This window comes from Lasioglossum baleicum, chromosome 3, assembly GCF_051020765.1.
Source record: "Lasioglossum baleicum chromosome 3, iyLasBale1, whole genome shotgun sequence".
In the NCBI taxonomy this organism is placed as follows: domain Eukaryota; kingdom Metazoa; phylum Arthropoda; class Insecta; order Hymenoptera; family Halictidae; genus Lasioglossum; species Lasioglossum baleicum.
Window position 1 is genome coordinate 15,828,197 of NC_134931.1, and position 13,302 is coordinate 15,841,498.

Here is a 13,302-nt window from a genome sequence, read left to right on the forward strand (position 1 = left end):
ATTATGGAAATGTAATTGTTTATAGAAAATCAAGCCGGGTAATGAAAGACCCAGTTTGCGAGGATTAAGAAGTTGCTCTTAAATAACGATTACGAAAGCTAATTTGTTCACCGGTGAAAGGGCACCGTTGCGTTACCCTTCAAGGTCGATGACTCCGCGCACGACAAGGTTAATGTAACCACGGGGGTCCGGCTTAGAGTAATTAATCTAAAAGTTTCGAACACGGAATAAGCCGAAACGCGAGGCAAATATCGCTGCGCAAAAAAAAAGGGAAAAAGGCAATGCCGAGGGGGTGGAGGGCAGTAGGGGCGGGCAACGTTTCCCAAACGATGCAGAGGGTTGCGGGGCCGAAATTGAATTAATATGCATAGCCGTGCGAGCGAGTCCGGCCAGGCCGACGGTGATGGAGCGACGAAATCTATCTCCGACGAGCGTCCCGGTGGCTGGAGAACAAACCTGTAATTTGTCAGAGTGTAGGTCTCTAAGCCCCGGCATTATAATTTACGCCTATGCAGAGAGCAAACTAGAAAGGAAGAGGAGAGAGGGTCAACAGCCCCGGACAACACACACTCTTGCCTTTCTACAGGAATCGATCGAGTCTGGAATATCAGAGCGCGGCCCCCTGGCCAAGTATTCATGGCCGACGACGAGTTTCGTCGTGGAGGTAACCGATGAATTCCTTATGAGGCGCCATGAATTTAATGGCGAATCAATTGCGAATCGCCCGGCTAACGAAACTTCCTTAGAGTACGCGGCGACGACGCTCGTATCGGACCCTGGTACCATCTTGCAAGGGGGTTCCCTTCCTACTCCAAGGATTCCGTGCTTCAGTTGGATTTATCTTTCATTGGTTACCTGGCTTTGGGTAAAGATACCACGGAAATATATGTAAGCAAAACAGGATTTGATGAATGAAGGATTACAAGACCGATGAAACGTAGTCGCACGCTGGACTACGACCAATATTTACTGCAAGTGGAAATGGTGAATCATAGTCAGACACGGCACGGGACGTGTTCGACGATTTTTCGAATATGATTTTAGTTCTGAGCAAAATCTTGTGTTACGGTATGCTAATCTATACAGTGTAACGTTATTTTTTCATGTACGCAGAGTAAACGACTTTTGGATTATATCTGCAAAGTTATACCGCGTGTCCGGTAACCGCTGGAATAAAATTTGAGAGATGATTCTCCAGTGTAATACAAAACGAAAATCGGAAATAAAAATATTGCAACTCCATGAAATTTGGAGATAAAACGTTAAAAAGGACACAAGTGTTCGAATGGTGTAAATGTTCAAAACCTAACACAACCGTTACATTATATTATATGTATATCCTATTATACATATATTATATAATAGTTATATGTACATTTAATTATGTATTCTCCTATATATTAATATTATACATATATTATATTATATATTGTATTATATGTTATCTTATATTGTGAAGGTTCCTTTCAATTAAGAATAATTACGGTGCCCCTCGAGCAGCAACCCGCATGGCATTGTTGCAGATTACTTCAATCAACGCACGAGTCTATACCTAACCTACAGTAACTAGCTGTTCTCTTTCTACATTCGCTTATTGAAAGTCATTTACGAGCTTAATAATATTAATAAAGGTTTCATACGATGTTACAACAATCTCTGCACCATTCAAAGGGTATAAATAGATCAAAGTGGTAGACATCGCATTGATATCAATTGAAATGGATGGTTTTTCTTTGAAAACGCGTACTGTTTTGATGTAAACGCATCGATTTCTGTAAGTAGCTTTAACTCCAGCAGTACTAGACGAGTCAATATGACTTGTTTCTGCTGTTTGTTTTATAATTATTGAGATTGCGAATAATAAACAATAAATTTCATTATTCAAGCATAGTCGCATTATAATAAAAATAGTAGAAAATCTGAATAAATTCAATCTTGTCATATCAGTTTTGTTTAACGTCCGATGGTTCTAGTCTGAATAATTTAATTACCCACTGTTTCGTCCTGTCGTCCCCTCGATTCGAGTTAATTCCCCTGATCTGACTACTGTGTCTCCATGAGTAAGTGGCAGAAACTTATTCAGGTAACTCAGTGCACTGACAAAACTCGGAACAAAACTCGTGACAAAACTCGCTTTTCCGCACCGAACCCGAACAGGCTCGTATTACCGTTGGAATAGGGGCGGACATTGTCAGGCAGAATGGGGCAAGGCTCGGAGTGCTCTCTCTTAATCAGGATCGTTAGTCGTCGCGGCTCCCGGGAGCCGGTTTATTCGTGTGCATATCGCTAAAGGATATTCATCCAGTAGTCGAAGGAGAACGGACAGGGAGAGTCACCCCCGTCGCGTCCGTAAGACGATGCCGTTTCCGGTTCTCGTTTCCAGGACCGGCCGCGGAATTAATTACAACGACCGTGTCTTAATTGGTAACGAACAGCATTAAGATCTCGCGTAATGTCTCTCGCAAAGGCGAGAGAGATCCTTGCAGAACGTGAATGCGGATGGAAGTAGGAATCCCACCGTGTCTCCAGCCAGTCCAGACTAACGTCGGGGGACGCGAAAGGAGGAGGTGAAATAATGCCGGCCGTGTTTGCATTAGCTATTCGCTTGACCCTAAAAACTGTCTGAACTGCTCCGATGGCTGCTCGTAAAGTCCAGGAATATCGCCGCGGAATCACGCTCGAAATCTGAAACTCAGCGACGCCAACTAATCGTGGGTCTCGGCGATCGGCTGACAAGATATCTCTGGGAACCGGCGAACGAATGGTCGTTGAGACACTTTTTAAACTTTCCCTGCTGGGAGTACCTAAAACTCAACGAAGGCTGGCTTTTACGCGTTGAAAATTTATAAGCAAACGTTTCTACCGAGATTATTCTAACCTGATCGTTGTCAGGGTGTTTAAGGTGTTCTGAAATGTTTCGGGAGCAAGATCAGTTTAACTCTAGATAGCTAAACTATCACGCGGAGGAGCACATTAACCCCTTGCATTGCAACATCGAGTCATGATGAAGGATCTACTAAATATACAGGGTGAGTCTCGCAATACGATCACTTCATTTAACTTGTATTTATCAACCCTTTTTTCCAGAGTTAAAGAAATTCTGGATCAAAATTATTCCATAGTTATCAAGGTCACCTTCAGTTTTTTTGTAGGTAAACCTACAATTTTTGTACACCCGTCTTTTAGGAGATACTGAGACGAATTCGGTCGATTAAACGGTTATAAAATACCATTTTTAATCTTTTTAGATTCCGAAAAAAATATTTATTATGATGCTTGCCGAATTTGTCTCAATATCCCCTAAAAGCTGGATGCGAAAAATGGTAGGTTTACCTATAACAAAACTGAAGGTGACCTTGATAAGAAGACAAGGGTTGAAAAAATTTGGCACAATCATTTTAAAGCTCACTTTGAATCATGTCTTTTTAACTAAAAGAAACTTTCGATCGAATCACTAACTGCAGAATAATATAAGCTGATCACGCATCTTGGACCACCCTATACATACAAGAATATTAGAGGTGAAGGAAAAAGAAAATACTTACTAGGTCATACTTCTCACTCATGTTCTCATGTTAGAACGAAAGTTCATAGCGATCTTAAATTCAAATTCGCAAAAGTAGAACAGAATTTTTTTTTGTCGAAAACATTGTCTTCAGAAAATTGGCTGTAACTTCTTATCCATTAATGGTATCATTGTATTTTCTGCGACGAAAACGTAGCGTGCAACTATACCTTTCCACCGGTATACATTTTTTTACGTAATTCTCACCCTACGAAATTTTAAAGCTAAAAAACGAAACGTGTTCCAACCTTTACGACAGTCCCTTACTGGTGCGAACAGGAATCACCCTTATAAAGATAAAATTAGAACTATAGAAAAACAAAAAGCAGTTAAAAACGAAGTTCGGTCCAACGCAATATTTTTATCACGGGATGTAGGAGCGTAGAATCCTAGGGTTCTACCTTCATTTCCCAATTGAAATCAGCAGAGTAGAAGCGGAGAGTACAGCCGGACTTCCCCGAGTGCATTCCAGCGTTCAATTCCACCGTACAAAGTCTCTAGTATACCTGGACGCGGCCATCCGATCACGGGGTATACATTCGCGCGGAGTAATCAAAATATCCGGGAGACGTCGGGTAGTAAACCAGCAAATCTTATGTCAGCCGCATAAAAAAGTTCTGTCGGAAAGTTCTCGCGCGACTTACCCGTTGGTGAATCGATGCTTCGTGGAACAGCTCGGTGGGGTGAGAGTCGTGGACGTTCCGCGAGGTCAATCCTTTAGCGGATCGCGTGTCTTCGGTCGTAGACATGACGAATACGCCACGGCCGGCCGCACAATGTATCCGACTTTACGAGCGGCCACCTAGAAAAAGAGGAACGAGAGAAAGAAACAGGACCTGGTAAGAGGGGTCCTGGCGGTGCCAGGCAGATTTTATTACGTTATTTTGTTAATGTACTGTGGCCCGGTGATCCGCGCGCCTCCACGAGAAAATATGATGTCCCTACGGTCAGGGAACGGGCCATGAAAGCCTTTTTATGCGTTCATCCTTCGACTCCGCGAAGTTTCACCTACGAGCATCCCCGGATTCGTGTCGACGCTGCATGGCGCGGCATGGCGCGACGGAACCCTTTAAACACGGAGGAAAAGCGAGGCTGCACAAGTCGGGGCAAGGGCCGAGAAGGTTAATAAACTGAGTCGCGACGCAGACTATAAGACACTGATAAGAAGGAAACATTGTTCCGGACAGTATAAATAGGAAACCACCAGTAGCCCAACGATGTCGTAAGCAGTTGCCTCACGTACGCAATTTTTGCAGCAAAGCAGTTTGCGCTCCGGTTCCTTCCTCGAATATTATGAGCCCGATTTAGCCGAACGGGTCGCTAAGACATGTGTTATATGTATGCTCGGAAGGGGAACGCGGGAATTGCCCTCTTAACTGAATGAAAATTGGCTGTTTATCGAAAAAGCGATCACATATTTTTTCATAACGGTGCGCATTAATTGAATGGGTGTCTAGCAGATGCACGTACCTTGCATTTCATGATAAGAAGACGTAAAGACAATTTGTAAATGTAGCAATGAACAGATCGAGACTAGTGTCATCTACGCTCTTCTTCTTCTCTGAAAACGAAATTTTATATGGGAGATAATCTGAGATAAAAACAATACAAATCTACGTTATAAGAAAGGATTTCTTCTTCTTGGGTACTATGTACAGTGACTCAACATTAAAACGATATAACAGAATCTTTTTAGACGTATTTCAATTACAAAAGCATTCAACGCTGCTCATCACTGTTTTCGCGATTTTTGAAAGTAGCGGAATTGCTTTAAGCGTACGAGCATAAGCGGATGCTGCAATCGCAGACGCGAACGGTGAAGTGAATAAAAGGGGGTGGAGTCTTCGAAGCATGAAGTAAGAATAATTTCTTGTGGCGTGGTTGAAAAACAACTGAAAGCTTAGTCTCTCAATGCCAGAAGCCGGAATGGCCAGCCATTAAAGTGGCATATTTGGATGAAACGCGGTACGTTCCGGTCGAAAACGATCCCTCGCCGATTCGTTTACGCCGGAGGCTTTACAGCCGGCGTTTAGAGTCGGCTTAAGTACAGTCTTGTCGTCCGTAAGGACCGGCTCATTTCACGAACGGTCTCGCGGAGGCAAACGCGTGTCTGTCAATAAATACGCCTCGAGATATTTTAACGGCGGCAATAATTTTCGTCGTGTCATAAATCAGCCGTTGCAGCCGGGACGTGTGAAGGGCGCACCCTTTGCGACTCCTTTTTCTTCTTCTAGGCACCCTCCCCCGCCCACGAGAGCCCTTCGAAGCGAGAGTGGTTAGCAAACCAGTTCTCTTGTCCTTACGACAAATGCGTCCGGGTATAATTCACGCCCGGCCCCCAAAACGAACAGATTGAAGCGCGTCAACCTAACTTATGGGAGAACAATTTCTGTATGAAAGTATCCTGCGATATTTTAATGATATCGGTAACTTCGATTTCACTGGATAGTGGAGAATAACATGTCCGCAACGGAAGCTGAGGAACTTCATATCGTCATATATTCCGAGATCTTACGAACAATAATCGTTCTATAAGCGTACTAATAATAATCAGAGGCAACACGAAAGTATTCAAAGAGCCCTTCAGTGACCTTGAATGTCCTTCACAATTGGGAGGATTCGTGATAGGAATAAACTGACGCGTCTGTTCATGACCTACTGATTCTACTTCCTGCAAACACTAGGCCACGCAATTCCCTAAAGTCCCACAAAAGTCCTACTTCTTCCAAATGCTTTGGCGGGTGTTTAAACCTGATTTTCTCAAAAACAAAGCCTCGTATGAAACAATTTTATTCTACATGTTTGACTGATTTTTTAATGTATAATCACCTCCTGTTCGGCTGTGCCACTAGTTACCGATCATCCTCTGATAAGTATCTTTGTATTTGACCGGTATAATGTACAGGTCCAATGTGATTTCACGTATCACGTTAACGACAACGCTTCGCCAGCATTTTAAGTGGAACGTTAAACAGGAAACTGCTGAGAGTCAAATTTCCTGGACGACGACGGTAAAATCGTTCGGTTCAATTTGCGAGACGATAATTTCACGTTAACGAGCAATTCAAAGGAATATTTAGGCGGGCGTATCGCCCGTAATGAAATACGCGTTCCTCTATGTTTGCTACGCCGCGCCGCAGTCATTTAGCATTCCTAGAGGCGTACGTGTCGTATTGATTCAGCGAGTGTACATGCAGTACCCGTGACTTGGTAAATTCCTTACCTGACTCACTGGGAGTACCTGTACGTCTTCTAACCTATTTGCCGTGTGATAACATCGCTTCCCGGGAATCGGAGGGAAGGGGAAGTAAATTGTTGTGCCGCTCGATCATATTTTAGAGCAACTGTGCGCATTTCTACGGCGCTGATGCACGAACGCCGCGGACGTAACTCTACTGATAAAACCAAACCGCTCGGCGCAGCGGTGATAACAGTTGTACCGATTCGTATCAGGTACAAAATGGTTCCTGTTGAATTGATTAACTACTTAATCGTCGACAATCCGCACAATTATTTCTCGACTTCTGGAAATATTTATTGTAACGTCCAAATACATGTCTACGGGCAATAAATATTTCCAGTAAAAATAATAAAGATTACTCAAAAATGTGAAAACTAAGAAAGAGTAATAGGTCACGGGGATTATTTAAACCTATTCGATCATATCTTTAAAAATTAAGTGGCTAAGAAAATTATAAGCACATACTTCTTTAGGATTTTCTGTCAACTGAATCTAATCAGCAAAACTAGTCTGAATTAATAAAGATTCCGAATCCGTTTCTATTAATGAAATTGCCATTCGATCGTTTGACTTCTTCGAAACGACAGCCAAACCATTAAAAATCGTCAGTGAACGCAATCGGACGCAATCGGACGCACTCGCGACACGGCGACAAATAAGTGATGTATCAACGAAACTCGCCCCTGGCTAAAGAAGCGCGCCAACAAAATATCGAATTGAAAGGATCAAGGGCGAGCATTCGCGCGCGAAGATGAGATCGTGTCCCGCTAATGGTTTCTCGGTAGGCAGAGAGGAGCGAAGCATCGCGGCGGAACATAATTCGACAGCCGTGAAAGCACGTGGCCGGATCGTTAAGAAACATGTTACGCGTGCGTGTGTACATACCTGCAACCAGGAGCAGGCTTATGTGCGAGCCCATTTCAATTTACATACGACCGCGGTCGGTGATCGGCCGGTATATCTAACGAAATCGTTTCCATGGGGAAAGACGATATATCATAATTCTCCGGTGAAAATCGAATCAATTCTCGGCCGCCTACGCGCGTCAGGTACTGATGCACGCAGATAAAAGCGACGGGGGATTTCGCGTGAGTGGTAGCGTCATTCCGCCAATGAAATGACGCCAACACCATGATGACTTCTCGCCGCGATTTCCCGTACACCATAAAAATCGGTTCTCCTTCATCGAGTCTATTTACAGTTTTATGGTAAATAATATTCTTCAGTTATTATTAGACAGCGGATTTTATGAATTTATGACAAAAAGGAGTAGGTGGAATTTAATACAGTAAAAAGATTAGAAGAATTTTAAAATGTTCAACACCTATATTAAACATATTAACCCCTAGCACTCGTCAACTAAAAATTGCTGTACCATTATTCAAAATATTGTTTACATTATTAAATATGTTGGCATCTAATCAATTACTAAACATGTAAGTATTGTGTCAGGTATTATATGAATTGTATATCCATAAAATGATAAAGATCATATAGAGTAGAATTATACTAGGTCGGAAGAAATGTTTTACTTTCGAGCCAAACAGCTCAGACTGCAAAGGGTTAAAGAAAGAAAGCGAATTTCTATTTCACTCTACACCTTGGCCAACGAGACGAGACAGTAAAGTAACAGCGTGCGTCCTTTGCTGCCCACCTGAGAAGGGTAACGTCAATTCTCTCACACCCGTTGGACAGGGTATAGTTTGCTACAATACAGTTGCTGTCTAGTTATTATATGCTTCGAATTTTGCGGTTTTGACCTTACGTTTTACAATGTTAGGCAGCACTCATTCCGAAGATTTATTAAACTGCTTTAAATGCATGACGTATATTCTCAACAATACAATATCTTAGTCCAGCACAACCATAAAAAAGTCGTAACAGTGAATTTGTCCTAACAAGGGAACATATTCAAGTCACACAAGCCCATTTTAACGAAACTTTTGTGAGAGAGAGGTAGTTCTTAAGAAAAATATTCTGCATATGTTTTTTTCGGTCCCATGAAAATCACCGAGTCAGGTTTCACCGACTCCAGATTTGACCGACAATAACTTTGTCCGACAACGACTTTAGTCGACGACAGTATTATCCTATATTAACATGATTTGACAACAACGTTAACTGACTGCATCTAACTTCTTATAGTGTAATAATGATATTTTTAATTGGGTAAACGTTCAAGGAACTCGGACATTTTTGGGACACCCTGTATTTGAAACTTGAACAATAACCGAGACGTTAGATGAGCGACGCGGTATGTCAAAGTATTTAATGTACTTCGGAGTCTTCGGTTTGACGGAGTAGGTTGGGAGCGTATTAAAACGATTTGAGTACTTGGTTTACGATCGTGTGATAGAGGTTGTGTGACGACTGTTGTCTGAAGACTAACTACTCTCATGGAGTTTTCCCATAAGGAAAACTTGGAGAGACAGTGAAACGAAGCTAGCTAATTATTAGACAGCGGATCTATATGCAAAATAAAAGTGTTCCTGAATTGCACCAACCGGAGTACAATAGAGATTTATTTTCTTTCTTAATATGTTCAATAGGTTGAAAATTATATAATAGTATTTTGAAATTCGTCTAATGTTTTTTTAATGTTTTACATTACACCGACTCATTTTTGTCATAAATGCATCAAGATCAGGCTGTCTACCAATTTTATGTATATCATTTTTTACGACACGGGCCTATTCATGTGCCCTAATAATGGAAGGGTAAGCTGTAGCAGAATTTAGAAATGTGACGGAATCTTCGTCAGGTTTGGTTCTCAGTGTGTACCGTCGAGCGATGAGCCCGGACTCCAAACCTTTTGGAGGTTTATGTTCTAAGCTGATAAAGAACACAAGTTTAGAAAATAGTTGTTTTCCTCCAAAATAATAAGTAAATAAATTTCTTTCTATTGTGTAAGTAATTATAAATTTTTGAATACTTGTCTGCAAACGTATTTAAAAAATAATTTTTCGTAAATGTAGAATATGTAGAAAAAATTTATTCTGAATGGTAAATTTGCCAATATACATATTTCAAATCTATTGGAATCGGTGGAATGGCCAAACTTCTAAATAATTACCTAATTTTAACTTTACTACACTCACTCTCTCGAACGTTCTTCAGCTTAGGGAACCGAAGAAATTACTGAGCGCTAGTAGTATTAGTCAATGGATTTAAAGGTCTTCTTTCGTAATCCTAAGGTTCTAATTAACACATAATTCGTTCACTTGTTACGGGTTTGTAACACGCGGTGTCGCTACAGACTTTACAGAATCGCAGGCATCGAAGTAATCGACAAACACGGTACGGTGGGGCGCAATTAGCGTAATTCGCGGTGAATAAAGTCAACTAACAATAAGTTGAAACGGTGACGAGGACAATTTCATCGGTGACGTTGCCAGCGGGATGATATACAGAAGCGCCTTTTAAATAATAGGCAGCACGAAAGAGAAACCGTCACGTCGTCGCAGGTAATATCGGAGCGCCGATAAAGCATAACGAGCCGTGTTACCAACTCGCTCCCCTTTTCCAATTTTTCAATTTCCATTTTACGTTTCCCACCGCGTTTTCCACGCGGGAGGACACGAAAAAAATCCACAAAGCGAGTCTCAAATTGCCCCGACGGAAGCCGGGAAAAGTGAGTCATATTTCCATATACACGAGAACCCCTTCCAGGCTCCGAACAAAAATATCTTACGATGTGCGTGTGCTTGAGATAGGCCACATTTACCATAGCTGTCTGTGTGTCCGTGTACACCGAACATTTACATCCACTCGGTAAGAACGGCGAAATAAGCACGTGTAAAAACATAAACGAGAAAATGCAGTACTGCGGAGGGAAATACTGGAAGTACAGATAGCTTCAAAACTCGAGCGATCGAACTGTCTTCGGTCTTGCAGCTCGACAAACACAAACACATACAAAATGCAATGCATTGACACGCTATAGAATCGTTCGGACACCGGGAAAGTCCAAGAAAATAATCTTTCCCGGGGTAAATACATATGACTTACAGTATATGTATATACTAATATTCATTGTTAAAATATCTTAATAGACTATTGAAAAACTTGGGAGCATTTGATTACTAAACACACAGAAATGAGTTTGTCAGTTTTCTTGTCATGTTTTCTCAGAAATGAGAAATGAGTTTAAACACTATATGTACTACTCTCTTTCTCTTATCAATCCACTCATCAATCTCAATCCACTTTATCACACACAAATAGAGATTCAAAGAAAAAATTATTTGCTCTCTTTAAGATTCGTTGAGCTAAAGGTAGATAAAAATTTACATTGATATTGATCATTTTTGTGATTTGTGATCCCAAACTTTTGAACAGTTGCATATAGCTAGACACATATCATACACCAACTCGATAGTGATCGAGACTTAGAACTTAAAGGAACACTCAATTGAACACAGTAATATTGATTTCTTTGAGACATACATTTATTAAGGTTTCGTAGCAAAAAACATGGAATAATAAGTGGTAAAATTAATGGTTGTAAAGATAACAGTGCACTGAAACAGTGAGGCATACCAACGCGAAAAAATTGTCGTTACTGACCCAATCTCAAAATTTTCCCACACAACGTATCTCGATTGAAAATGAACAAGTTATTGTGCGGGGCGCCTTTTTGTGAGACTGTTTTAATTATTTCTTGACCCATTACGCCACCAACGATAGCGCATACTGGACTAATTTGAGCATACACGTCACCCCTAAATTCATAATTACATATTAAACATCACTGAAGATAAGCGAACACCAAAGAATCAGTATTTCCCATTATACATACTCTATTAAATGATTTATTTCATCTTCGAGTTCGTATTTTTTAATTATTTCCTCTGCTTCGGCTTTAAAACTCTCTGAACCCCTTTGGCTGGGCAACGGATCTTTGCCATACTTTTCACGGTATTTGAGCATTACTAAAAACACAAATATTCTAGGCAAAAGTACTTACTATCATTAAATTGAATTCAGAACCTATACTAAACTTACTTAACATCATATAGTAAATCTCAGATTCTTTGCGAAGGATAGATTTTTCTGCATCCAAAATTGATTCAAAGGGCACAAAGGTATCTTTACGCTTCTCCGTTACAGTTATATTTTCAAACTTTTCTTTCTGTATGGGTTCTCCACTTTCCGCAAGCAGTATTTTCTTTGTCTGTACTATATCTCTGTGGGGATGATTGCCTTATGGGTAAATTATTTTTAAATATTTAAGATATCTATACCAATGCTACACTTACTCTGCAAATTCATGTTCTATTAAATCTGCGAAAGTATAGCCATAAGCTCCCCAAACGTCTCCACAAAAGAATTTTACATTATGTTTTCTACATATCTCATTAATTCTCTTTAACTGTGTAATGGTACACTGTGTTGCACAAACAACATCAAAATTGCTAAAGAATGTATCTGGTTTGTCATCGATGTTGGATGTATCTGCTTCGATATTGACCATAGAATTTAAATTCTGTGCCCTTTGTAAGGATGCCTCTGCTCTCTGAAGACACAATTCGTATAAAAATGATATGAGCATAACTGTTATATCTTAATGAGATAGACACGTTTCTAGGATTGAAGGATGCGGAATGTACCCTCTCATTTCTCGATAATGCAAAGAAGGGGCTTTTCAGTAATCAAAAGTGCTAGATAAAAGATCAATCTTCGCTCACAAACTTTCCAATCGCACAAAAACTTTTGCATTCGGAAGCATATAGCTGCGCATGTAGCTATTTTTATAAAGCTGAGACAACTACATGCTGTTGAATAATGCAAATTATGCTTCGAAAACGCAAAAGTCGGTCACTTTGGGAAGCTTGAATGCTAGATTGATCCTTTATCTAGCGCTTTTGACTACTAAAAAACCCCATTTTTGTATTATCAAGAAATATGAAGGCACATCCCGCACCCTTGCAATCCTGGAAACGCGAGTTTACAGCCTTAACACTCTACTTACATTTTTTCCTATTGAATCTTTAAATACTAGAAACTGAGAGCATCGATCCTCAGCTGTAACATCTCTATGATCTAAAAATGTAACTGCTTTTACACCAGCTAATATAATATTCTTTGCTATTTCTGCTCCAAAACCATTCAGGCCTATTAATAATACTTTGGCTGCCCGTAAGCTGCAAGTAATCGATATTATAACATTGAAATATTTGTTCTATTATATATATTTAGATTACACATTTTATAGGTTAGTTTCTGATATACTTGCCGCTTTTGTGAATCTAAACCCCAAAGACGAATTTGTCTATCGTACAACTCAGCCTCGTGATCTGTCAAATTGACGTTTTGAGTATCGTCCTCGACCATTTTGTAAATGCTGATTTTATGCTGAAAAATCTATAGCCGCCAAAACGAAGCTCTCAAATTGAACCGACACCGACACTTTTTGTTGAACGCAGTGTAGGAAACATAACGAAATCTTACTTTAAATGAAAGGAAAAAGTGATCATCAAATAAAATTTTAATTGAG

General features: G+C 40.4%; 1 protein-coding gene across 7 annotated transcripts in view; it reads right to left on the minus strand.

Moving 5' to 3' along the window:
* Window positions 1–13,281, minus strand: part of Aos1 (SUMO1 activating enzyme subunit 1) — an 85,768-nt gene extending 72,487 nt beyond the window's left edge. For 6 of the 7 annotated variants that reach the window (XM_076421263.1, XM_076421267.1, XM_076421268.1 and 3 more), the window contains exons 1-6: window positions 13,042–13,281; window positions 12,778–12,949; window positions 12,065–12,321; window positions 11,811–11,992; window positions 11,605–11,737; window positions 4,210–11,527 (exon numbers count right to left, since the gene is read on the minus strand). In XM_076421263.1, coding sequence (XP_076277378.1) covers window positions 11,365–11,527; window positions 11,605–11,737; window positions 11,811–11,992; window positions 12,065–12,321; window positions 12,778–12,949; window positions 13,042–13,139 — 1,005 coding nt within the window. In that variant the 5' untranslated portion in view covers window positions 13,140–13,281 and the 3' untranslated portion in view covers window positions 4,210–11,364. The remainder of the gene's footprint in view (window positions 1–4,209; window positions 11,528–11,604; window positions 11,738–11,810; window positions 11,993–12,064; window positions 12,322–12,777; window positions 12,950–13,041) is intronic. The other variant, XM_076421266.1, reaches the window with a different exon arrangement.
* Between the last annotated feature and the right edge of the window lie 21 nt (window positions 13,282–13,302).